This window comes from Molothrus ater, chromosome 1, assembly GCF_012460135.2.
Source record: "Molothrus ater isolate BHLD 08-10-18 breed brown headed cowbird chromosome 1, BPBGC_Mater_1.1, whole genome shotgun sequence".
NCBI classification, from domain to species: domain Eukaryota; kingdom Metazoa; phylum Chordata; class Aves; order Passeriformes; family Icteridae; genus Molothrus; species Molothrus ater.
The window spans coordinates 25,195,747-25,222,918 of NC_050478.2; the positions used below are offsets into that span (position 1 = coordinate 25,195,747).

General features: G+C 44.9%; 1 protein-coding gene across 3 annotated transcripts; it reads right to left on the bottom strand.

Annotated features, from left to right (window-relative positions):
- Nucleotides 1–55: 55 nt before the first annotated feature.
- On the bottom strand, nucleotides 56–19,041 carry LOC118699604 (serum paraoxonase/arylesterase 2). Of its 3 annotated transcripts, none has more exons than XR_004982113.2 (10): nucleotides 18,911–19,041; nucleotides 15,240–15,310; nucleotides 9,887–9,942; nucleotides 8,550–8,715; nucleotides 7,318–7,444; nucleotides 6,309–6,509; nucleotides 5,618–5,699; nucleotides 4,989–5,117; nucleotides 3,732–4,075; nucleotides 56–868 (listed from the first exon to the last, which is right to left on the bottom strand). XR_004982113.2 is itself a non-coding variant. In XM_036403706.2 (9 exons), the coding sequence occupies exons 1-9, from the start codon at nucleotides 18,982–18,984 to the stop codon at nucleotides 3,917–3,919; spliced, it is 1,065 nt and encodes a 354-aa protein (XP_036259599.1). In that variant the 5' UTR covers nucleotides 18,985–19,041; the 3' UTR covers nucleotides 3,543–3,916. The 3 variants fall into 3 exon arrangements, 1 of the variants encoding a protein (XP_036259599.1); XR_008508453.1 differs by having other exon boundaries at nucleotides 56–1,389; XM_036403706.2 differs by lacking the exon at nucleotides 56–868 and having other exon boundaries at nucleotides 3,543–4,075.
- Between the last annotated feature and the right edge of the window lie 8,131 nt (nucleotides 19,042–27,172).

Consider the following 27,172-nt stretch of genomic DNA (forward strand, 5'->3'; position numbering starts at 1 on the left):
AAGTTATTTATACTGGGCATTTTACACATTCAAAGTAAGCAGTTCTTTCACTGAATATGTTTAATAAGTCTTTTATTTATTTGATTTTAGTAAAGCATTAAGTTAGGGAAAATGGAAGGGCACAGACTGTGCAATTTGTATAGTCATTTCAGTGGATTTACATCTGGCAGAATCTAGGCCAAACACTGTGCACTTAATCTGACTAACCCAGTTTGTGTTTCCCAATGACTGAATCATAAATCTTACCTTCCACTAATACAAGCACCACCTGCAAGAAATAAAAAGAATCCTAAATTCCTAAAATTATTATCTTAATTAAAATAGATATACTAAGATGCTCTGGGTCCACAACTGACATGCAAAATGTGTCTGCCCAGCAGCTCCCTAGGCCTGGAGCCATCTGTGCATATGTCTTTCCTGTTTGTGCAAGTTGTCTCAGACAGCTGCAGCTGAGTTTCAGAAATGCCCAGAACTGCTCCAGTCTCTACAGCATGTTAAAGATGATGGGCTATGCCCTCCTTGGGCTTGCAAGCCTGGATTTTCTGTGGGCAGGTTACTTGGTAATTGGGAGGGCAGGCTTGAGCTGCATCCTGCACCCTGCTGTTTCTGCCAGAGACTGCCAGGGGTAGGAGCTGTAGCCCAGCGAGGCTCTTGCTGCACAGCACCTGCTGCTGGCTGTGTCCTGCCCTGCTCCAGCTCCCAGCTCTGCCCTGCAAGGCTGGGATACCTGGGAGGAGGTTGGCAATGGGCTCCCTGCCCTCCTGGCCTCGGGTCAAATGTCACTGCCAGTAACAGCAGACAGCTGTGATGTCTCTCCTCTCAAACGCTGTAGGAAAAGATAAGGGCCCTCACTTGGCCATGGTTCAATCTGTAGGCAGAACAACAGGAAAATCTTCAGCACAGGAGCAGTTTAGAACAGAAAAAAACCAGTGATGAGTGAAGACAGTTTTGATTTTCTGAAAAGCCAAAACCAGTTTAAAAAATAGAAGTTTGACAAGATCCAACAACATGTAGATTTGCTCATTTGAAGATGTTTTAAGCAACAGTAAAATGTGAGAATAATGTTTTGGTGGGTTACTTCTGCACTGCAGAGGGAAGTGGCTGTTGCCCTTCTACAACCAGAGAGTAAATCCAGGACCTGCAGAGTGACTGATTGGCACTTCAGCTGTGTCACTGCCACTGATATGTGATGGAACTCTTTAGAACATAGCAGTTCAGAACAAAAAGTGGCACAATCCTAGAATAATCACTTCAGAATGCTAGTGCAAGCCATGATGAGTAAATAGCCCAACCTCTCCTTGCTGTGAGAACTTCCTTCAGAGCAGTTCTTTCAGCTTGGGCTCTGGGAATGACATCTGTTCTTCATAGCTGAAAATGGATTACAAGTTCCTGTAAGAAAGTACACCACTTAGGAGGGAAGCTGAAAGTGTCCTGCAGGGAGAGAAGTTGCTAAGGAAGGAGCAGGAAAGCCAGAGTTAGGTAATGCCAAAGTTCTGCAAAGGGATGAGACAAAAGCTGCCCTCATTCAGGGCTGGCTCTGCTCTGTAGAAGGGCTGCACGCCATGGGCAGCAAAAGACTCAGAACTGTGATCCAGACAGATGAGTCCTTATCCAAAGCTTCATGGGCAGACAGTGAAGCCTGGACTGTGCTCAAGTCCCCAGATCAACTGAGCATTTTGGAGAGGAGCTGCAAGCACAGTTTGTGCACAGACCTGCTAAGAGACAAATCAATCAGCTGTGTGATTTACTGGCACCCGTCTGCCCCTCCAGCCATCACTGAGCCCTGCAGCCGGTGCTGTTGGGGTACAAAGCACCACAAAGAGCAGGGACCACTGTTGGTACTGGGTGTGTGTGAGTGCTGGCCATGGCAGCAGAGGGAAGCTGCTGCCATTTGGAAGGGCCAGAGTGGCACTGGCTGTTCTTCAGCCTCACACAACTCTTGTGCCCAGGGACGTGCCTTACACCATGGTGGCTGTGCCAGCAGCCAGCGGCCGTGTGAGGCCTTGGGGTGGAGCAGAGGGTTTGTGGGGGCAGGAGGGGATGTGGCAGGACCCATAGCCCAGTCAGGTGTGCAGAGGGAGTGGGGTGACACCGTTCTTCCTGTGCAGCAACGCAGCCCCAGGCGCAAGCCCTGGCACTGGCTTCCTGCTCATTAGAGCTGTCCCTTTTGCTCAGGAAAGGAGCAGTTTCTCTTTCCCTACCAGTGGGTGAAAGCCATTAGGCTTGTTAGAAAGGAAAGGTGCAGGAGCAAAGAGGTGTCAGTACGCACATTTACTGCTCAGGGCCCCTGCTCACCCAAACCTCAGCCTGCAGCACTGCTTCAGCCAGAACAGCGGAACACAGACAGAGGAGGTTTGCACTCCACATCCTATCTCAGTGTTTGGGCCACTACAAAGCAGGTTATTTGGTCTGTCTTAAAGGCAGAAGCACTCCTGTGTTTTCTGGACTTTCCATGTTCTGTTCAGACTAGAGGGGCTGTGTCTGGTGCTGGAGCAGAGGCAGGAGGGAACAGCAAAGCCAGCTTGGCAATCAGCACCCAGGGACTGGCTCTTTCTCCTCCCATGCTTGCACTTCAGGAGCAGCCTGTCTTTTTTCTGCACAGAAGTGGAAGAACTGCAGTGAGGAAAATCTACTGCATCAGCTGAAGGATGCAGAGGGGCTGGTGGCCCTCAGGGATGTCTGTCTGGTGGCAGCATTTGGAGGGGCTGCCAAGATGCTGAAAAGGGCCAGTGCAGGCAGGTTGCAGGCACAGTGGCAGGCCCAGCAGGAGAGATCCCACATGTAACACAGAGCCTTTGGCTGAATGTCAGCAACTCTCACAAAACTGGAGAGCTGATCACAGCTGGGAACTCAGAAAGTGCAGCAGGAGCTGCTCTGACAGTAAGGGCATCTATGCTAATGCAAGGAGAGCTCACCCCATGAGCTCAGCTTCAAAGGACACTGAGTTCAGTTCATTGCAAATGACTGCTAACATCATCCCAAAAACACTAGCTGAAGGAAACCTGGGGGGCTTCTGGCAGTGCAAAATGTCAGTAACTGATGCCAGGTAAACCTGTAGGGCTGCCTGGTGCACAGCAGTGCTGCAGGAATCAGCTCCACAGCAGCTGAAGTTAAACACAGAACATGTGTGACCATGGCTTGGGGGAGTCACTGCACAGTGCCCAGAAATGCTCCCTTTGTAGTGACAGACCATAGTAACTGCTAATGCACTTCCTGCTGAAGGTGTGTAGATGTTTCCCACTCTTTAAGAGAAAAAAAAGATTTTCTAAACTCCCTTTGAAAGACCCAGTCAGAAACCTCTCCAAAGTGATGCCCTACTCTTTTCTCATAGGATTAAAACAAATTTATGAAACTGAAGTAACACTGGGAAATGGCTTTAAGGGGGAAGAGGAAATGAATGAGACAGAAATGGTATTTATTCTCCTTCCAGTTATTTTGGAAGCATTAGGGAAAGCCAACAGGAAGGTTTGGAAGAAAAACCCCTAGCACAGTCCCTGGGAAGGCCCAGGGGTCAGTGACAAGAATGCACACCACACTGGTAGTCAGCAATTCTCATTTACAAAATCAGTTTTCTCATGGGGGGGAAAAAACAACCAAACAACAAACCAGAAATCCAGCCAGCACATAGTTCAGTGTCTGACAGTTTAGTCATTTACAACCTGAAACTGAACATCAATTCAATGTTAACAACATGGGGTCCTCCCCATTACACAGATAAACTAATTTCTCACCTTCAATTCCATGTGCTTTACTATTGTGTAGAAGTCTCACTTTGGAGAGGAAGGCTAAAATACATTTCCATTACTGTAGTTAACCTTTATTGGAACAGTCTTGTTGTTAGCAGATCTAGCAGAAACTAAGTGAGTTCCCAAGGAATGAAATCCTTTCCACAGCAGCAGGCCTTGCCCGTGAGGAGCTATAGATGACAGTAGAGAGCTCTGTGGAAGACTGTGCCAATGAGCAGCTTTCCCTGGTAGATGGATGCCACGGAGCTCCCCTGCAGCACGGAGCCATTGTCAGAGTAGACACGTGTCACCACGGGCTGCTCCGAGAGGATGTTCTGGATGCGCAGGACCTGCCAGAGTGGGGGGAGGACACAGCTCTTGAAATGGTCACAGGTGAAAAGGCTCCAGGGAGAGGGGGAACATCAGCATGTTAGCTTAAACAAATTAGCTAGGATGACCAGCTGCTGATAATTGCAACCATGTGATTCCTCTGAGAGGGCCTTTAGTGAAGCATGGTCCATGAACAGCGATTTTTTTTTTTTTTAATGTTGTTGTGAAAACATCTGTAAGGAAGTGAGGCAGTCATCCCCACCACTAAGAATGTGCACATTTTTTTCCAGACTAAGAGTTAGTTAATATCTTCTTATTTTCATATTTTTCCCAGACAGAGTAAACAACTGCCTAGTATCAGAAATCTACTGCTATTGAACATGGTAATTTTGAGAAGTGTCTTACAGGGAGCTTCAGACAAGGCTGAAATCCAATGGACAGCAGCCAGCTGCACTCGTAGCCCAATGCCAGTACCTCACTGATTTCATAGAAAGAATTACAATGTTACCTACAGATGAACCACACTTGCCCAAATTAATCATTCCTGCAGAAATGTTTCTGGTCACACTTTGCACTCAGTCAATTATGTTCAGTTTGGCAAAGAGGTGCTGGCTCAGTAATTAATGCAGCTCATCATAATCTGTGTGCATGTCCACAACTGCACAGAAAGCACCCTGAGGAGTCCAAAGTGACTGAGCTACTGGTTGGAAATTATTTAGCTGTTGCCCAAGGATCTGAATAGGTGTTTGTTAGTGAGTATATGCTGTTCAGGCTCTCACTTGAGAGCAGAAGCCAGCTTGGTCTTTGCTTTAACAAAGGCACTTTGTGCCAGGCACTTTCTATGAAATGCTAAGTTATACCAGCATGATTTGAACAAAACAACTTTCCAGCACAGACATAGCCAAGAGACCAGTGATGTCTCCTAAAAGGCACCTCAGATGCAGGAAGATTTTCAGGATCATAGTAGAACAGCTTCATCCCATTGGGATGACATCCTATCCAGATGTCTCCAGTGTGAGGGTCAATAGACAAGTTATCGACCAGCGTGTCCAGCTGCAGAGTCTAGCCAACACAGAAAAAAACAAAAAATTAAATCTATTGGAAATCCTGGAAGCAAACTACAACATAACCAACAGACTTGTTTCATCTGACATAATTTAGACTGGGTTTTTTTAATAAATACTTTTTCCCCCACTTCTGTTTGTCTTTTCCCCTGGTATGCATCATCCCCACCCCTGTCTGCTTGCTGCTCTGAGCTTCCCCCATCAGCTCATCCACACCTACACCTCTGTGGATGCTTTCAGTGCTCTGACCCACACTGCCTGAGGCAGATTTCCACTACAGCTCCACAGCATACCCAAGGATTCCTCCCTGGTTGTTGGTGGGAGGGTGGAAGATCTGAAGCTCTGTAACAGGGTGTGCAGACACCTCTGCAAACCCACAGTAGGAGCTACCCAGACCAGAACTTTACAGATGATCATGCTGAAATCTCAAGCATTCATTGAAACTATTCTGTCCAAAATCCACATTTGCCTCCTTTCTACAGAACAGCAGCACCTTACCTTCACATGGGTTAAACTCCAGTTAGCATGTTTTTCCATGACATAGACATTGTGATCCAATATATCTGCAATATAGATGTACCTTCAAAAGGAAGAAAAGCACCTCTTAATATATATGAGTAGACAGAGACCAAAACTAGACAGTTCCTCCTGTGCAAGCCCACACACCAACAGACATTGCAAGCCACCCACAGGGCACTGAAGGCAACCTGCTGATGTGCCAGTGTAGCTTCACACTGTGCCAGCTTTTCCATTATGACACTGAAATAAGCCTTGGAACCAGAAAATCACAATTAGAATTTTTTTTTTTTAAATCACGTATCCATACCACAAGAGTGGTTGATTCAGTCATGCAGGTGTAGGACTGTACAGCACTCCCTGCTTGCAGAAACCCTGCCCCATTAATCCTGCAAGCAAGACACACAAACTCCTGTACCAGCTGGTTAAAATGCAGCAACTGTTGACCTTGTTGCCTATAAAGTACCACACAATGCAGCAAACACTGCTGCTAAACACTGAGACACAAAACTTGTGTGCTACAAACACTCTGCATCACTTGCGCTGCACAGGCAGCACCTTGCCTTACATGAACCACTTCAGACAGCTGACCACAGAGGTACCAGGTGTACAAATTAAGACCTTCAGATACTTCTGTGTGATAAAACAAAATCTAATGTAAGGAGAAACTTACTTTCTATCAGGTGAAATGTTAATTCCATTGGCTGAATAAAACCCAGATGCTACTTCTTTAACTTCTTTTGGACTGTAGTAAACAACATTTGACCAGGTTAAGCCCAATAACATTTCTAAGAACATCAAGAGGAAGTCAGAGAAGTAGTGGTCATTGGTAGCATAGAAGCTGTCTGGTCCCATGGCTACTATATCATTCATACTAAAAAAGAAATAAAGAGAATAGAGAAATTAAAAAAAAATTAAATGAGAGATATGAAGGAGCATTTTAGGACTGCCCAGAATACAGTCAGGACATGGCCATCAATACCCATAAAGAGGCTGCAATTATAGATGTACTTCAAGTAGTCACCAAATTATTTAGATCCTTTTTAACTTCTATTCTCTATGAGCCAGGACAGTGCAGTGCTGAAACCTGAATAAGGCCATAGGGCATCAGCTAGAGATCTGGCTACCTGTGTGTAAGTACATGGAAATATCTTTTTTTATTAGTAGTAGTATTATTAGTATTCTTTTCTTTTTCATTACATTCGATTAGAAATCAGAGAACAGGTAGGTGTTGTGACAACTTAATCAATCTGGCTGTTTATTTTACAATCATATTGCAGACCAAAAAAATTTTGTATTAAAAATAAGAAAAACAGAAAAAGCTAAATGTGTGTTTATTTTTACAGTGTAGGAAATCCAAACGAAAAATAAAATATCTGGAGACTTATATCTGCAATGACCTGAGTGTGGGTTACATGAACAAAGGAGAAATGGATGCCAAGCTAATTCACTGGCATCACTCACAGCAGCACTTAAGACTAATTTAGTGATACAACTGTTAAAAATCTAATTTAGAGAACAGATTGGAGAAACACTGCTTTTGATTACACAGATAAGAAGTAATCAGTAAAAGAAACAGGAATGCTGGTTAAAGAGGAAATATATTAACAATAGCCTAAACCCAAAAATCGTCCTACATTGGATTTCACCAATGCAGCCTGATCTGTATTTGAGCCCAATACCTTGTCAGAAGGTCATGTCGAATGGTTTTCAGGTGTACAAGAGAATTGTCATCTTCTACAAATTTAAACAACTCTACTGTGCTCTTCTGGTGGGGATGGTTCACAACAAAGAGGTACACGGTGTCATCTTGAAAAAGAAATGGAAGCAGCTGAATTCTCTGCAGCAGTCTGTGTGGCTGAGCAGCCCAGCCCTGAGGGAGCCTCGAGCACAGAGCACATGCTGAGTTTGGTGCATTTGTCTCATGGCTCTGCAGAGGCACAGGGATGAGTACCCACATTCTGCAAGATGCCTCTGCAACCACATCCAGACCTCCAGCTGCTTTTCTCCCAGGCTGGCCCTACAGGGAACTGCTTTGTTAATAATAGATTTTTGCTATTTCTTCCAAGGAAGAAAGAAACGACCACCTTATCCTTATACCCAAGCCACTGGGTTTTGCAATCTGTGAAACAGCCCCAGTCAGTTGGAAGAAGGGATTGTGGCCAAGGCAGTTTGGGCTCTTGGGTTTGTCTACCACATCCCCTGGGAGAGTGGAAGGAGCACCCTTCCCCTGCATTCTGTGCAAGGCTGCTGCCCATCTGCCCAGCCCTTCTGGTAGGACCCAAATTAGCCACCACTGATTTTTCCAACACCTTCCTTTAAAGGGTGACTGTATGGGGATGCAGGTCAAGCTGCAGCAATTGTTTTCTTTATACTTGCAGAATTCTACTTGCCCTGCTAAAACCCCCAATGAAAGGACAGGGAAAAGACACTTTATTGGTAGTCAGAGCCTGATGTAGGAGAACATGCCTTGGAGAAAAGAATCTGGCTTGGCCAAAGAGTAACAGAGGTTTTGTAATTTACAGAGAGTTGATAATTTACTCTTTTGCCACAAAAGTTTCCATTCTGGGCACTACTAGTCAGTGAAGGATGTTTCTCCTCAAAACACTCGAACCCGTGAGTGAGACAGACGTAAATGTAAAATCAATTTTTTGTGGTTTTCAACTCTAAATTTTACCATGTTTTCTTTCCTTTTAATATCCAGGGCATCCTTTTGTTTCAGACAGACTGAAATTATGTGCAAATGTGTTTCCTTTGGCAACTGACATTCAGAAAAGGGCAAAATAAAGGTAAAAAACCCCAAACCTTTTTGTCTCCCAGCAAGAACCACCATTGGGGGTGTGGGGCAAGGCTGCAAAGGGATTCCTGATTGTGCTCTCTAGGCTGATATTTGCCACCATCTCGAGCTCTTTACCTCTGTCTATATAGGTGCTGATTCCATGAGGGTTAAATGATGCCAGATCAAACCCTCGGCTGATTCTCAGTTCCACTGCTCTGGGATTGTCTTCATTCAAATCCATCAAAAATATTTCACCTGGCTTATCCGGGGCAAAGCTCTTTATTCCTGGATATTTCAAGCCCTGTAGAATCCAAACATAAGAAAATAATTCCCAGATAAACGGTAAACAAGAGCATCACAGGGCTGAAAAAGCCACGGCCTTGATCAGACTTGCAAGCACACATGAGGAGGTCCCATGGCCAGCCACCATAACTGCAAAGAAAAGGTTGAAAATTTATCTCTTGAAGGCAAAAAACCAATCAGGAACAGCAAAGTCAATATATAAAATTTGTTGGTTTTTGTAAAGTTAGGGAATTAACACAGCTTCTTAACATGGCAGAGGATAGACATTTCAACATTTCTCTCAGGCCGGCTGTCTGTCTCTGCCCAGAGATGCGTGGGATGGTTCTGCGGCAGCCCGCGCTCTGAAGAATGAGTCTGGACTCTTCACTTTTTCGGTCCTCAGGTTGTTTATTATTTTCTTATCTACAAAATTTTCTTTCTGCCCAGCCGAGATCTGCTCAGCAAGGCGGCCATAGGCACTCTGACCGCCCCCGAGGCGGTGTCATCTTTTTATACTACAAACTAAGTATATCATATTTACTTTTAATTCCCAATACCCATCACCTATGTTAGACAGCGCATCTCTACTCTAAACCAATCCCAAAATGCCAGCATCACTGCAGAAAATGGAGAACAAGAAGAAAGAAGAAGGACTAGACACGCCCTGATTCCTCCATCTTGTCCCCATAACCCCTATACCAAAAATCCTAAAATCTACATTTTCACCCTGTGAACACCTTGTTATTACACCATTCAAACCTGTGTGGCTTTCACATCCCCATGCCAAGCTGGCGATTCACTGGAAGGATCAAAATCAAGCCACCAGGTGTTCCGGGCAGCATGCCAGGGTCTCTGAGCCCCCCGACGGGGTTCTCGGCAGCTCTGGACATCCGGAGGGATGTGCTGAGTTCCCACACATTTCAATGAAGTAGCATGAAAGAAAGCCAAGGTTACGTGGCCAGGTAAGTCACCTGTGGATAGGACACCTGTGTCAGAGCCACCAACACCACCTCTGTGTCAAGAAGCACACTTGCTGAGGGGAATGACAGCTAAGCCAACACAGGACTGGGTTGCTCTTTGGGAGCCAGTCAGACTTGTAGAAAAGAGCCCCTCCTGCTCCTTTCACCTATGGCTTCTGCAGGTAAGGAAGCAGGCAAGCTCCAGCGTGGAGAGGTGGCATGGGGACTTACAGAGCTGATAAAAGCCAGTCCATTGGGAAGTATTTCGATGTCTTCTGAACCAGTTTCTGCAAAACAGAGATAAACAGAGGTTTTCAGGTGACATCAAGCATTTCCCATTGAAAAAATCTCCTTTTAAGTACAATCCCAGCTCTCATGAATGACCCTTTCTGATATGACCACACACACAATGAAGTTTGGTGGAAGTTTGGCCACTGCATTAAAAGTGGTAGCAGAAGACAGCACGTTGGGTTAGGAAATAGTACTGGGGTTCACCTCTTTTGGGGCCCAGGGGTGCCCCTGCAGTGGCCAGGCAGTCTCCTACCCACCTCCAGGTGCCCCCAGATGTTGTGAGATGAATCTCCAGGTGTGGGATGAGTCACCAGCTCCTGAGGATGTGTTCTGCAGCAAGCAATTGGTGTGGGCACGGAGATTTCCAGGGAAGGACCATACCCTGACTCAGGCCTCAGGCTTGCATAAGTCAGCTGTGGGAATTGTGCACACTAATTCTCCTGATTGAGCTCAGACACTTCACAAAAATGGATTGCCAAATATTTAGCTAAAGCTCTCAAGTGACAGAGAACCTACTATATCTGTAACAGCTAAGGGTTTTCATAGTTAGACCTCACTTTCAACTACAGGTAATCACTTCCAATATTGCCAGTTCCTGTAGCTCCTGTAATATTTTTCCCTTTTAAGAAAGGAAGATAAAATAAAAACTCTTTAGTAAGAACAGTTGAGCAATTTTAGGCTTTCATAAAGCACTCTCCAAAGAGCTTTTAGTCCAATGCTGAAGGCTGTTTGCCCTCCCACATTTCCACCTCTTCTCTGAGAAACCTCCCCTCTTTTCTCCAAATCACCAGCAAAACCAGCATTTCTCACAAGTCACTTTCCAGATGATGAGGGAAACCACTCAGGAGCACTTGCTTAAAGAAAATTCTTCAGCAGGTTTTCTTTATCAGAGCCATCAACACGATGGCTCTGATAAAGAAAACCTGCTGAAGAACTTTCACCCAGCTTGTCTCCACATCCCCTCCTGCTTTGCCATAACCACGTGTGAGCCTGCACGGCTCACACAATCCTTTGAACCTCAACACCTCTTCCCAAGGAAGCACTGGCAAATTTGAGCTGAGTTCGCTGTTTGCTTTTAAGCAACTCCTATTTATCCAAGCACTGGTTTGCCTGGGCTGTAATTGATCCTGGGATCACTGGCAGCCTCTGTGAAGAGGAACCAGACCAATTCACCCATCCAGGAAAGTTCCTCCCTATCTCATCCCTGGGAAGATGCAGAGGCACAACTTCTCACTTCTGGCCAGGGTCAGCTCCTCCTCAGCCTCAACAAGTTCCTGTTCCATCCCATGACAGCAACAAGCTGAGTAACCCTGCCTTCTGAAGAGCACAATGTCTGAAATGCATTTTGGGAAGAGTCAGCTGTTATCCCACCCTGGGTTTTGGTTCTGAATTTTGGCTAACTCAAGCAGGAGACAACATCTGCACTGATGTGTCCAGAAACACTTAGAGCCTGTATTTACCAATTAAAGTTTTGAATTTGGGCTCTTTTTTTTTTTTTTTCTCAGCTCAGCTTACACTCTGGTTTGAGCCACAAACTCCTTTCCCTTGCCCCAGTCTCTCCAAGCCTCGGTTAATTTATAAAATGGGGTTAGTGGTAATTCTCCACTTTCCAGGATTGCTGCAAAGCTAATTGCATAAAGAAATGCTGAGGCTCAATTGCCATGGTGACATGAGCTGGACAGACAGCTTTTACTGGCAGCACACACTGGTGAGTGAATAAACAGAGATATAATCATTTATCGCTACTGAATCGGTGAGGCTGCCAAGCAGAAAGATGAGCAGGCAAACTGGGAGCAGATCATTAAAAACTTTCCAAGTTTCCAGTGGAGGGAGCACACTGAGAGCCCTGCACCCAACTGTTCCAAGAGAAACTGCCCAGCAAAGCACATTTTGGGCGCTCCATGGCTGGGTCCTGGAATGTGTGGAAGGCGGTGGTCAGGAGGGCAGTGGAATGCTGACTCAGCACAGCCCTGCTGATCCAGCCCCGCCGGGCAGGGGCTGCAGGCACACAGCAGGGAAGCTCAGGGACTCTCTGCACGGCCTTTTGGGAGGGCTCTGTGCTGCTGCTGCTGCTGCTGCTGCTCCTGCTGCTGCTGCAGGGGCCCTGTGGGCCAGGAGAGTTAGGAGCTGACTCCTCAGGTATCACTTGTATGCACTCTCTGTTGTTTAATCGTATCACTGAGCCCAGCTTGTCCATGGGATTATCTGAAGAGTGGTGGCATTTAAGAGAAACTAAAAGATAGTGTGAAAAACTGCTGCCTACTCTAGAAATGTTGTTCTTTATTCTTTATTTGTTGTTCTTTATTTTATCTTAGTATGATGTATTCTGCAGGTGTATCTAAAAAAAACACCCATCTAGGTGTCATGTCCAAAAGTGTGACACCATTTTGCCCATATCCCGCCAATTGTTCTAAGATGTGTTTCCAGCAACTTCTGTAGTAGCTTCTTGAACTTTAGGAATTAGTACAGGAGATATAGTTAGTTTATTATAAACCAGTAATATGATAAGGCATCAATACAACTCAGAAGCTGGTGTTTATTCTACAAATACAGCCTTTCCTACATATTTGAGAATGAGGCTTAGGACAAGGTGCAATTTTTGTTTGTTCAATGTTTGCATCTGTGCTTATATTGCACAATATTTGAAAAGCCAAATAGATTACAGTAAGACACAGAAGAGATGCAACTGTGCATAAAGAAAAAGGTCCACTAGAGAAGTTTTCCATTTACTCTGTGTTTGCTTCACTTAGATCCATCACTTACATTTCATAGACTGTACCAGAGGTCTGCTCCTCCGTATACAGAATGGATAGATTAAGATTATTTTACTCAGATCCAGATGATCCAACTCTGGGATCTATGTCACATTTAAGAGTTGAGGAGGACTGATTTAAACATTAAAATAAAGACAGAGTGTTTATTAAGCTTTATCCTAGCATTTTAAAGGAAAAAGGCCCAAAAGGCCAAGACATCCATGTACAAAGACATCCTAAGACAAAGTCACCCACACAAGCAACCTTACAGATCCAAGTACAGCAGAACCCCATGTCTGAACAGTACTACCTAGGCAGCATTTAAGCTTTAGGGGTCCTTGGTCACCCTGAATGATATAAGCCCCTGGTCACAGCAAATGAGTTTTAGATGTTTGAGTGAATGTGCCAATTTTCAGTTTGCACACTCCTTTGTTACTTCTCTTTCTGCCACACTGGACCTGCTAAACTAATTTTTTGGCATTTTTATTTTTCTAATGAGCAGCAAACTGCAGAGCAAAGGCAAGGCAAGGTGCAGTTCTCTGTGTGAAGGGGCAGCATGAGACGATCCAGAAAGAAGCAGAAATGAAGCTCTGTAAATGGATCCACTGCCTCTAAGCAGAGAGAGGTTCTCAGAAATAACCTAATCTGCATGTAAATGTCAGGCACAAAAACCAAGACACTGTTCAGAAACGAAACACAACTCTATCTGTCTTTTCCAGGTTTTCTTCTTTCCTCAACAGAACAATCATGTTGCAAAAAAGTCTTACAAAGATTGCAATAGTGATATGCTTAAAAAATTACTCAGAAATTATTTTATATCAATCACCACCAAACAAGCATCATTCATAGTCTTGTATAAGTAAATTACAGCTTAATCTAAAAGACCTGGAAAATTTTTTCAATGCAATTTCTTCTGTATGTATTTTCAAGCACAGGAACTCTGCATACACACATTCATAGCAGCAATTTGACTTTATAAAGATGTTTGAATCCTGACACAAGGAAGAAACAAGATTTATGAAATCAACTCGCTGACTCAGCAAGCTCAAAGGCAAGGCTGTAAAAGCTCATCCAATGACTTTTTACACATGAAAAATCCAGACAAATTTCAACATAATTTAAGCCATTTCCAACAATACTAACGAGGGGAAAATCCTTAGCCATCAAGCCTGTATTAAGGTTTTTTGGGAGGAAGGGAGACACAAAAAAGAAATCTATTTCAAAGCTATCAATTTTATAAACTGGTTATCCTAAGTGGAGAGAAAAAAACCAAGATGTAAATCTCGCTGTGTGCTAAACACACGGCCTAAAGTACAAAGTCAACATTTGAGCCACTCTGTTAAACCTCTCTGCAAACCAGACTACGATGACAAACATGACCCCTTGCTCTTTGGAACCCACAGCTGCATTGCACAACCGCGCCGAGCTCCCGGCACTGCAGCACCAGCTGGCTCCCAAATATTCCAAAATGTGGCACTAAGGAGGGGCAGCCTGGCTGGCATTTAGCAGCCACTCCTTCCCCATGTGCCTGTGGCTTTCTCCTAAGGCTTCCACCTGTGAAAATGCGTATTTTATGATTGGCTTTTCACAAATATTAAAATGAATATTATATGTGTTGTGTTAGAAAGTAATGCTGTATTAATTCTCTTAAGTAGTGTGTTAAATATAGTTTTAGATTATAACAAAATGTTAAAATAGAAACTATGCTATGTAGGATACTTTTTTTCCTAAAGAAAGGACTCATACTGAGATAGCAGTCACAGGACACCTAAATCTTTCAGAGAAAGAGAATTTATTGCTCCATTTTCAGGAGAAATTAACTTCTTCCCATCTCGCTCGGGTGGGATGACACTGTCAGGATTAAGGGAAGAAGCTGACGATGACCAGACAGACTCCTGTATTTGAATGGAATTTTTGCATCATGTATGAGGTGTATGAATATGCAACAGGCTGTTGTTTCTAAGGGTTAATCCTCTGTTAACGTGTGTCCTTTTTGGGGCTTATGCTGCCCAGAAAAGGTACCTGGATGTCTGTAACTCTTTGTTTCTATTGTCTCATATTGTCCTAATTCAAATTGTCCAAATTATTATTACTCTAATTGTATTACTATTTTTATAACCATTTTATTACTATTAAACTTTTAAAATTTTAAAAGCAAGTGATTGGCGGTTTTCACACACCCTTGCAGCATTTCCCATCTCCAAGGCGTAACCAGCTGACAGCCTCCTGTAGGTACCTGCCTGAAGAGCCAGCACACCCTCATCTGAAAGCCAAATCATTTTCTAAGTGACTTAGCAAAGAAGTGTTTACAAGGTACTCAATTTTAAGAAAAGGAAAAGAAACTTAATACTGACTTACACCCAGCTAGGTTTTCAGTACTATTTTCTTCCTGCAGTTTCTCCCTATCTCCAAGTCCAAGTAGCAAATCAAAGTCAAATTAGCACTTTGTTTTTGGGATCAGGCTTGGAAGCTGGCTTTAAGAAGCCATTACAAAAGAGGGCTGGACAAAAGCAGTGCACTCAGTTATTTTGAGCACGTACCGATCCCTTTAATGAGCCGGCAGTTCGGGAGGCTCACCGGGGCTACTTCCCGTGAAGCATTGAGTCTGCTCCTGCAAGAGGAAAGAGCAGGGTTAAACAGCACACAGCCAGTTTGAAAACAGGTAACTTTCCTAGTTTTCAGTTTTATTGTCTGCCACATTGCAGCAACAAATCAGCCGTAAAGTACTGAATAAGCAAACTCCAGAACCAACAACAGCAACTGCTCCAAATCACTGCAATGGTTACACATGACCAAGGATTAAGTGATTCTTCTACTTTGAGTAACTTCAGAAAACTTAATTTTGTTCATGAGCTCCAGTAACAAGCTTTCATGACCCACTGCAGCTCAGATGATAACATAACCACATTTTCTTCAGGTTTCAGACACCTAAACATAGAAGCACCCTGCAGTTAGGACCAACATTTCACAAGAGGAGAGGGCAATCTTCTACTGCAGCCCACTGCCTATTTTTGGTGTCCAGATCACCAGCAGTTGCATTTTCTTCATTTCCTGTCTACATTCAAAGGCAGCAATAGCACTGTTGCAAGGCAGGAACACTCTTTCCCTTACAAGCAGGAGTTGGTAGTGCGGTTTTCAGCAATTACCCTGTCCCATCCTCTTCACTCCTGGTAACCACCCCAAGCATTACCCTTCATCACTGCTTATTTCATTCATGAATGTGCATAAAATTCCACCTCTGGCTCATACTTCACTGGACAAACAGATACAGACAGGCAGACACAAGTTTGTATTTCTCTGCTCCAAGTTGTTTGCAAATCTTCATGAGCACCACCTCACAACAACCAGGATGCTTGACCATGCTGGTCTGCAGTGACACAAGAAAATGGGTTGCATTTCTACATATTCCAGTGTGCTAGAATATTTCTTTTCTTTTTTTTTTTTTCTGCCCAGAAGGAAGCATTTAACCTAACGTAGTAACACTTTTGCATGACTATCATATGCATATGTTGAGGCTATTGCTGCAAACACAGGAAATTCTGAACACAAAGATCCCATAGCAAAACCTTGCCATGTTTATGTTATGGTTTTAGGCATAAACATAAAGTAAACAGCAGTATCAGTCAGTGATATGAAAAATATGTCATGCAGTTGAGCACTATATGGTATGTCAGTGCTGCATTTTTTTAATCACTTAAATATGAATTGTAAATTGCTTCAGTGCTGTATCAGTGACACAGTTTGTAAATATAAGGCCAAAAGAAAATAAGAAAAACAGTTAAAAAGTGCAGACAACTGCAAAGGAAAGGAGCCAAGTTAAACCCTCCCAAGCCCTCTCTCCCAGCACAGGAGAATTGACAGAGATCATGATGCTGGCTCCCAGCCCACAAACAGCACAGGAGGGATCTCCCCCCGCTGCCGCCTCACCCACTGGCATCCTGGCACAGCCAAACCCACCAAACCCTCCAGGGTGGCTCAGGGGGATCCTGCCTGAAGCTGCACTGCTGCCTGCTTAGGGTTTTTCCCTTCCCTATTTTCACCAGCTTTTCCCAGGCAGGCTGCAAGCCACCCCGAGCCAAAAGCACAGCAGGAACTCAGCCAGCAGCCAGCAAGGGATGATGATATCCTGACAGCATTCCCAGGGAAACACTTCATGGGCTGGAATGAGAGTAATTCAAAAGGACACCAGTCACAAGCCTGCAGCATATATAGAGGCTTTTCCAAAATGTGTAAGTTTATCTAGCTCAGACAGCCTCAGCCACGCAGCCAGATGGCCTAGATTACCAACTGGCCATACTAAGAATGGCCTGGAATATGGAAGACCTGCAATATGTGCTGGATACAACTTCAAAGAAAGCAAGAGGTTTTGCCACTTGGTGCAAGTCCAGTGCATGGCACCTTTTCCCTCACGGTTTCTCTTTCCAGCTTTGAGTCCTCCACCTGCTGCCCTACTTCATGGGACACAGACCACAGGTCTTCCCTTTCCTTCAGAAGGAACCCATTCCATATTCAAAGACCTCTCTCACTTTTAGTTTTCTTCATCTCTAGACTAACCAATCATGAATCGCTTGGGATTTGATTCTGGGGTTTTTTAACAAATTCAGAAGGAATTCTACAGAAAGTCTACAGAAAGTCTTTGCTGGATTCTTGCCCTCTGGGTAGGGGATGAATAAAAAAGACCCTTGGCAAGAGCTAACACCACCCACAGTTTCTCCTCTCAAGACTGTGTTAAATTACTTTTAGAGTACTTTGTGATCTGAAGTTGTGTGTTTCCAAACTTGGCAACTGTCTTAAGACTGCTGGTACATTGCAGTTTGCAGAAAACAGCACACAAGGAAAACCCACAGAGAGCTACAGAGACAGGGGGATCCTGCTTCTTCATGGAGATTCTCCTTTATCAGATTCCTAACATTTCATTTGTTCATTCAGTTTGGAGGAGAGGTGGAGTCCTCTGCTCTTCACAGCACTTTGAAATGGCTCACCCCACTAAAGCCTGGGAGTATCTTCCAGTGCTGCTGTCCCAGTTTATGCAACTCCAGGACAGGAGGGCCCCGATGTCACCGTGGCTATCACCAATAACACTCATGGTAGATTTAATGCAGCCATCATCCATGCCAGGCACCAGAGTCCAGGCAGTAAAGCTCTCCTTCTGTAATTTTAGATACAACTACTATCTACCGAAAGTTCAATTAGCTGGATGTCATTGCTTGAAATAAGGCATTTGGAGTCCTTGTGAACATAAGCAAAATTATAATGATTTAGCCACCTTCCAATACAGTAATTCAGCATCACTTTTGACCTGAAAGGACCAGTGACACATTTGGGAGCTTTCAGGACAGAAGCTGCTGTAACACCAGTGTTCACATTCATGGCATGAGGTGTGTGATATGGAGCATGACATGGCTGGGCATTTCATCTCACAGCAAGTGAGGTCACAACTTAGGATCACCACAGTCTGGGCTCCATCACAGGAAACCTCATGTACATGGGGGCTACTGTTATCCAGAGGTCAGCTTTGGTAGAGCATAACCCAAGTTTCTGGCAAGCTATTTGGAGTCACTGTTTGGCCAGTCGGCAGGAGATGAGGTAAATTCACAGACAGTGCTTTTGGCACATCCCTGTTAATTGCAGGCTCTATAAAAACAGAGGTACTACCCCCTGCCCCTGGGCACCTTCTTCGCTTGTCCCCCTTGCTCCCATCATCCTGGGGAGGATTTCACATCCACTCAGTGCAAAGGGCATTTCCACTGCATAAATGGTCCCTAAGTTAGTTCATGCCGAAATCGGATGAAAAGGGCATCACGGTGCCTATATCTTCTCTGGGAAAAAACGGCTCCCTTGACAATACTGACGGCAATGGTGGTGATGATGATGAAGAACCCTTCCCCTCTGGCTGGCAGTGCGCTGGTGCAAGGACAGGTGCTCGGTACGCTGTACCCGAGTCTGGGAGCTGCGAGTCCTCCCGCCCGGAGGGTGAAGGGAAGCGCCCGCCGCCGCCGCCCGGCTCAGCCCCGCACCGGGAGGGCTCAGCCCCGCACCGGGAGGGCTCAGCCCCGCACCGGGAGGGCTCAGCCCCGCACCCGGGGGGCTCAGCCCCGCACCGGGGGTGCTCAGCCCCGCACCCGGAGGGCTCAGCCCCGCACCGGGAGGGCTCAGCCCCGTCCCGTCCCGCCGGCACCGGGACCCGCGGCTCCGATCCCCGCTCACCCACCGGAATGCCAGCAGCCGCTCCGCCGCCAAGGCTGCCGCTATCCCGACAAGAGCCACCGCCAGCAGCTTCCCCATGGCCGCTCCCGGCTCCGTCCCGTCCCGTCCCGTTCCGCCCCCGGGGCCCGGCGCTGCCTCCTCGCCCCGGCCCCGCCCGGCCGTGCCCGCTCCCGCTCCCGCTCCCGCTCCCGCGGCGCTGCCCCGCCAGACCCGGCACGGGGCCCGGCAGCCGCTCTCGCACGCTCCGGGCTCCCCTGGGAAAGGCAGGTGGACCACCTTCCAGCTCCGTTATAGAAAATGTGCGCGTTGTACAAACATAAGTGTGTCAGCCCAAGGCTGTGTGATGCAGAATGCTCGATACTCCGTGTACAGCCTCTGCTGGGATGCACACGCTAATATGTGTACACTCATACCAGAGTTTGCCCCCCCAAACTGATGTTTCTTCCACTGCCAGCCTCCCACCAATATCTTTCCTCTGTGCAGGAGAAGGGCTGCAGAACCCACCTCAGGGCTCCAGGGTTCTTCCATTCTGCAGTCTGCTTTTACATCATCTTCAGTGTTGGCCTCCCTGTGCCTTCTGCTTTTTGGAGGAACACACTTGGCAGGGTAATGACCTCACTCAGCAGTTATTTCTCCCTTCCCTGCACAGTGAATGTCCTCACCTGAACACATTCCTTTGCACTTTTCTGAATGTTTGAGCAATCACTTAAAAGGCTTTTCTGCTCTTCTTGGCCTTGCCCTCGAGGCCAAGCAGATGCTCCACACTTAGTAGTACTTCAAGTAAAGTGTGTCAGGAAAGAGAAGGGACTCGAAAATACCTTTTCCCCTCAGTTATGGAATACTCATTTTCCCTTTTCTGGTCCTTGATTACTTTGAAATTATAGATAGATGAGGTTTTTTGGAAGTAATACATGGGGTTGTTTTGACCCAGGTATAGGATCTGGCCCTTGTTGAACCTCATACCATTGGCCTCACCCATGGATCCAGCCTGTGCAGAGCCTTCCTACCCTCCAGCAGATCAACACTCCCACACAGCTTGGTGTTGCCTCAAGCTTACTGAGGGTGTGCCAGAACTCCACATCCAGATAAATATATTAAACAGGACTAGCACAAATTCTGAGCCCCAGGGAACACCACTCATGGCTGGCCACCAGCTGGGTTTAACTCCATGCACCACCACTCTCTGGCTCCAGCCATCCAGACAGCTTTTTCACCCAGTGGACAGTGCACCCATCCAAACCACGAGCATTTTCTCCAGGAGAATTCTGTGTGAAATGATGTCAAAGGATTTGTAAAGTCTAGGTAGACACATCCACAGCCTTTCCCTCATCCACTGGGCAGGTCACCCTGTCATAGGAGGAAACAGGTTGGTCAAGCAGGACCTGCCTTTCAAAAGCCCATGGCCCTGGGAGCCTGATCCCCTGCTTATCCTGCATGTTCCATTTGATGGCACTCAAGATGATCTGCTCCATGATATTCCCCGGCACTGAAGTCAGGCTGACAGGGCTGCATTGCAATACCCCAGCTGTGCAAGCCTCCCCGCCCTGTTTCCATGATGGCAACTGTATCACAATTTTCCTGCTGCATAATCAATTCCTGTTCCTTCTGTTTATTGCCCATTCTGCATGCACTGGTACAGATGCACTTCATTTGGGCTGCTGTCCCCACTGCCCTCTTGGGGGTGGAAGCCCTGAGTCTTGCATGACCATTTTCACACACTTGTGTGATTTCTAACACCTCACTGACACCTGCATCTTTGCTGCCACGTGGATCTCCATCCATCTCCACCCCCTGCCACCGAGGCAGCAGCAGGCTAGAGGAGCATGTTGGCACTCCATCCACCAAACACTGATGTACTGCCTCCAGGCTTGTCTCTGTCTAGACTGATTTTATCCCCTTCCCCCTACAAATCTAGTTTAAAGCTCTTCCAGTGAGCCCTTCTAACTGGGCAAAGATCTTTGAGATCAGGCATATCCTGTCTGTCACATCAGACCTGCTGTCACGTAAATTGACCCGTAACCAAAAAACCAGATTCTGATGGTTTTTATCTCAGGTTTCACACCAAGACCACTTTCCTAGCATACTTTGTTTCATTCATTTATTTACACTGCAGTTTAATTTGCAAAAGCACATACTGCTTGCTGTCCAGAACTCAGTTTTGAGACAAGAAGGGTGCAATTTATCTGATAAAGTGCAGGGGAGATGGAAACATCAGAACTGGTCATAAGATTGCAAGAGTGTGTCATCCTGTGTCAGATCAAGGGTTCAGGTCAACAGCTGACAAAGGGGCAGTAAGCCTGAGCTTGGGAAGAGTAAGGAAATAGGGGGCAAGCTGGATAAATCCCCCAAGTTTCTTTCCTAGCTCTTAATTATTTTTAGCTCAGTAGGATGAGCTTTGCCTTTTTAGTAATCCCTAGAGTTATCATTCAAGTACTTTCTGTCATTCCTTTGAAGTGAGTTGTGCTTTTACCATACTTCTTGCTGATGTCAAGCCACCTAGACACCCTTTATGGTCACAGCAGGAAAACAGTTACTTTGAGACAGCAATTCATATAAAAGGTGCCTAAAATAGCTCAATAAATCTTTCCTAGGAAGTGGACATTGCTCTGCATTCATTGGAAAGGAGCCTCCAGTAACTAATTCAAGTGCCAAAATCTGCTCTGTAGATGGAAATCTGCTCTGTAGATTTCTGCTCTGCAGAAATCTGCCTGAAGGTGGATGGAATGAATGTCCCTTGAAGTCTCTGCTTATCAAGTCACCCTTGGCTGAAGGAAGGCTCTGGGCTTCTCAGCAGCTTACCTCCTCCCCAGCACATGCCAGCCAGCCTGGGGTCTGCCCACCGGCACTGTCACATCCTCTCTGGCTCTCCCTCACCAGCACCCCCGGCTGACCAAGCGGCTGCAGCAGTGCTGCAAAACTCCTGATTGCTTTTCAGGCTGTTGCAAACCCCCCTGTGGTCTTGGCTTTGGAGCACTCAGGAGAGAGCTGGGGTGACCTTCTGGCACACAGCATCATGACTAAGAGCAGGAATGAGTTGTGTGCACGTAATCAGCTGGGGAGGGATATGTACCAAGCCTGGTAGTGGAGGAAGTGAGCAGAGCAGGGAGAGAAGAAAAGCCTTATGCTAATTTAGTCATTTAGACTCCTGTACAGTCAATGAAAGAAAAGAAACCCTCAGTAAACAAGTCCAAGGGGGGATTTATTCCATCTGGGAAAGCATGCATGAAGTAGGACAAGTAGCAGACTGTAGATGCCCAGGCTTGCTCTCTCCCAGCTGATGGAAATGAGACTGCTTATTGAGAAAAAAAAGGGAGCTTTTAAGTTACTGAAGGTAAAGGGAAAATTTTCTACTAAAAATTTTGGAAGTCTTAAGTCTTTCACATGTAAAAGATCTACATGGGTCCTTTACATGTGCTTCTCTATCTTGTATCATCACTTGTATCATCATCTTTTTAACAGGTAAGATACGGAAGCTACGTAAACACAGATTTGGATTTCACGACTATTTCAAAATGCCTCATTCTTGAGTCATTAATGAAACACAATATGTTTTGCCAAAAAAACTTTTAAAAAGCCAAAACTCTTTTTTTTTCCAGATTTTATTCTCTCCTATAGTGATGTTAATCTGAAGTAAATCTACTGATATCTGCATTGCCAAAGTATTCACAATGAATTTACACTAAAGATTAAAGGCCAGAATATGAATCTAGAGCACTTCTGGGGGGATAATCTGACTAAATACAAAAGCCTGCAATGCAAGTGTGATAAAATTAAGTGGATCCTTCAGTTCATGGAGGGCATTGAGGGCCCCAAGCTCTGGAGGGCATTGAGGGCAGATCTGATTGACAGCTCTTGAGGAGTCAGGCAGTGCTCAGTGATCCCCACAAGTACTGGATGAAATTCAGAAAAGGGCATGTGGGTGTGAAGATAAAGAAGATGTTGCTGAAGTTTAACTGCAGAAACAAGGAGAAGATGTCAACACAGTGCATTCAAGGTTCAAAGAGAGTCTAGTGAGGTCTTAAACTGAACTCACTGGTTTTGCTGAATTCAGATCTTAAAACTGGGTTAATGTAAAGGGCCCATCCATCAGATTGCTGCTGATATGCAGGTGCTGAACTAGCTTCAAGTAAAAATAAAAACTGGCAGTCAAGAAAGCTGTTTGCCACAAAACTAGGCAGAAATCACAAGCAAAGCCTGTGGTTTGCCAACTGAAAGATGAGGAAAAACACTTCTAAAGCTGCAGATTGTGGGAATGACAAGATTCTCTACAAATGCTGTGGTCTAAGACCACTTTAACCCTGTTATCTGATCAAAGGGAAATTGCAGATGGCCTGCTCAAATATCTCAGCATTTTCTTAAACCTTGCATTCTTTAGCCCTGTTAAAAGCCACTTCTCAGCTCCCCATTCAAAAACTGGGAGCAGAGATTCCTACAGCATCTGGGCATTCCTACAGAGCAAGGCAAAGTCCCTACTCACACTCTACCTCTGCACATAAATAGAGTGTCACCAACCAGCTAGAAAACAGGAGCTCATTACTATCACCTAATAAAGAGATTGGTACCTCAAGGCTTTCAAGAAGACAGCACCTTTTACAATGAAAAAGGTGAAAACATTCCTGCAGTGACACCAAGGTATGTTGACTTTCTCAACTGCTGGGAAAAATGCCTGTCACAATGACATCAGCAGATTTATGGGTGAGGGTGTTGAAAAGGCTTTTGCAGAAACAGTCTGACTTTTAGCCCTGTCCTCCTTCCAAGCCTGCAAAAGTCTCTACCTGGCCTTTGCAGAGCTGGGTGAAGGTTCCAGCACTGCCAGCCATGATGAGCCCAGAGGCGTCTGCATAAATTTGGGGATCCAAATAAGTTTCTGAGTATATTTTGGTTCTTTCATGATGATGTGAGGTAATGAAAAGGTTCTTAGTGATGACAAGATGTCAGAACATGTCACTGTCAAAAACAGCCTCAAGCAAGGCTATGTCCTAGCCCAGCTCTTGTTTACTGCCTTTATGCACCAATTTTTGTAGCTGCATCTGGAAGCAATGGCAAAGCAAGCTGCTTTAATTATTTTATAGGTGGCAGAATTGCTAAACTGGAGAGATGCCAGGCTAAATCGACAGTCAGATTTAGGTCCTCTCAGGCAATCTACCCTTTGGTGCTGACAGGGTGCTGGGTAGGATGGTACTGGTAGTTTTTCACTGCACTGCCACAGTTTAGCCCTGTCACAAGCATAAAGAAAATAATGCTGGGTTTTGGTTTTTTTTCAGCCAGAAGCATGCTGAGCCAGTAGTGTACCGTGGCAGTACAATCCTTCAGTCTTGCAGGTGACATTCTGCTATCGTGGCAGCAAGCTCTGATAATTCAGCTGAGGGAGTGGGCCATGTGGCTTTTGAAAGATTAAAGCTGTGTATAAAAGCAAGGAGGCTCCTGACTTCAAAGACAAGTAAAGGAGAGCATGTTCCTGTCATTATCACTCCTCTGTACAGCAGGACTCTCAGGCAATACATGATTTCTCAGACTCTCAACCCACTCTCTGTGCATTACTTTCATGCACTGGCAAATAAAAAAACCCAAAAAGTCAATGTCCTGAATGCTGAGATTTGATCCATTGTCAAATATTAACCACTGCCAAAGACTCCTGCAGTCTTAGGTGGTGTGAGCATTGGTGCATATATCACATATATGTGTTGCACAGTTGAGTTTTGGGGCAGAAAGTGAAATACAGTCCAACATAACCAGACAAAGATATAATGGAATCATAAGCTATTTAACTTTTTAAAGCATAAACTATGAACAGATAATGTGAAGAAGACTGTAGGAGCTAATCCAACATGTACTGAAATCCTTGAGGGCTGCTACATCATAGCTTCTCCTCTGTAAATATGTGCCAAAGAGCAAAGAAGGTGGCCTTGGTAGCACCAGAGCCTTTGTAGCATCCAAAAACAACACCCTGCACCCACACCTTCTTCACTCTGCTTTTGTGGAGGAGGTGTCACATGAGTGGCCAGGAGAGAAGGCACCGTGGGGTGTTACAGAGCACTGTCAGGTGTAACATCCATCTCACTCTCAACCTAACACAGCTCAAGAGCAGGCTGTACATGAATCTCATGAGGCTCTGAGGTACCTTCTAGAAGAAGGTAGACTTTGTGTTTTCTGCCTAATATCATCACAAGGAAAGCAAAGTGGAGCTAGAGAGTACACAGCACGGAGTATTGTACACCTGACACCCAGAAACACTGAATCTCCTCATCTCCCTGGAGTGCCCTGGGTGACTGCCCCCAGCAGCCCTCCAGCAGGTAGGCAGCTTCAGTATGTGGTACCAAAACCACCAGAATTTGGCTGACAACAGCTTTTAGGAGACACTATACACATTTTTTCTGTGGTTCACCTTTTGTTATAACATGAGTAGAAATTGGAAATTTAAAAGGGAACAGCTGATTTCTATTGAATGATAAGAAAGCAGCAGTGATTATATTTTAAACCCTTGATTACCAACCTTGAGAGAAGCTCAACATTTCTGATCAAAGTGTGGAGGTACACATAGTGCTGACCATATTCCTATTTTTGACCACATTAATTTGATTTATAAATACCAGTACCATGAACAAGAAATAAAGACATGTACCTTCATCTTTCAGCAATCCCACATACAGTGATCAGAAGGCTGTAGAGCACTTCAGTACCACCTGTTAACACATTCTTGTGATCTATCTCAATATATATACATTCTGATTTTTAAAAATTCTACATCCATATAAATGGGTTTGGTGGTTGGGTTTGGTTTTTTTTTTTTCCCATTAGCATCTTCAAAACTTGTTGAATTCATGTTTTCTTATAATGTAGTGGCACAAGTCTCCAATTCAATAAAATTGCACATAGCTGGAACTTTCAGCACTTTCCTTTAAAGCCTAGGTGGGGCTTCAGCTGCTGTGTCAAGTGTCTTCCCTGACACACCTAAGCACTGTGCAAAGCTGAAAAGAAAATACAGACAGATGAGTCTGCTGGCCCCAGGCTGGCCTAGGGGCTTCTCTGCACAGCAGGTCAGATGAAGCCATAGAACTTGAGCATCACCAGAGAGCACAGAAAGGGAGACCTATTAACCCTGACATCCTCAGCTGGACACACTCCACTGCCTCTGGCTTGCAGCTTCCTCAAAGTTTTGTGCCAAAATTCTTGTTTTGCTCTGAGTCCTAAAGTCTCTTGTGTTTTATGGAGCTGGCTCAGAGATTGGTCTCCAATTCCTACTCTTTTCCTTCCCCTAGGAGTACACTGGACACTTTTAGGTGCACATGCCTCTAGATTGCCAACACAGTGCCATGGATGTCTCCCAGGGTGCTGGTCACAAGCAGCCTTTGGGTGTTGGGACGGAATAGTTTGGGCAAGAAGTTCCCTTACTGGGAGCCACAACCTTCCTTCCACCTCTCACATGTCCTAGGGATCACAGCCATCAATGGCCAAACTGGGGAAAAACCAAATATTTAGGGTTTACCTCTTCAGCCTGGGGCAGTTTTCTCTCTTTGAACAACTCTGCTTTCGATATCCACCAGCAGTCACAGAAATGCACATCATCACAGAAACCTTCCTCTAAGTGTTTCCTCAGGGACTCACTGCAAGCACTTCAGATTGCAAGCACTTTGGGAATTTACAGTCACTTTTTGCAGTACCAACTTTCTCAGAGTTTTTAACATGTGAACAATGCATATCACTTGTAAGAAAATAAGTCATAATTTAAGAAAAAATGGTTTGGGGAGATTTGTCTTTTAGTAAGTCACTTTAAGTGAGATCAGAATATCCTTAGAAGGAAAAGCTGGATTTTTTTTTCTAAAGGGAATGCTCTGACTTCTTCTGTGGACTCTTCTCCAGGAATCAGGCATATCTGTATGATGACCAGATCTTTCAGTGCACTTTCCATTGACTCAGAGGTGAGAAATTAGATGGATTAAGAGAAAAAAAAAATTAGTTTGCTGAATAGCACAACAGATTTTGTATCACAATTTGATTTCATTGTTAAGGAAGCAAAAATTTTAATTAATAAAAGAAAAACAGTAATGTTCTATTTCTGCATAGTATTTGAAAGCAGTTTCTAATATTACCATGGTACGTACCTTATTTACCAATGAACTTTTATTTATGCATACTATTACTATACATGTTCTACAAATCAACTCAGTTATCTAAATATTGATTAAATTACTGCCTTTGACAAATATCTATACTACTAAAATTACTCTCCTAAAGAGAGTTATTTGTAGCCCTCTTTTATTTGACT

Bases quoted from the DNA above. Each gene is read 5' to 3' on its own strand.
- LOC118699604 (XM_036403706.2), bottom strand. From the start codon at position 18,984: ATGGGGAAGCTGCTGGCGGTGGCTCTTGTCGGGATAGCGGCAGCCTTG. The intron at 9,943-15,239 runs GTACGTGCTCAA...TCTGTTTTGCAG, and splicing joins CCGGCTCATTAAAGGGATCG to AAACTGGTTCAGAAGACATC. The intron at 8,716-9,886 runs GTAAGTCCCCAT...TGGATTCTACAG, and splicing joins GACTGGCTTTTATCAGCTCT to GGCTTGAAATATCCAGGAAT.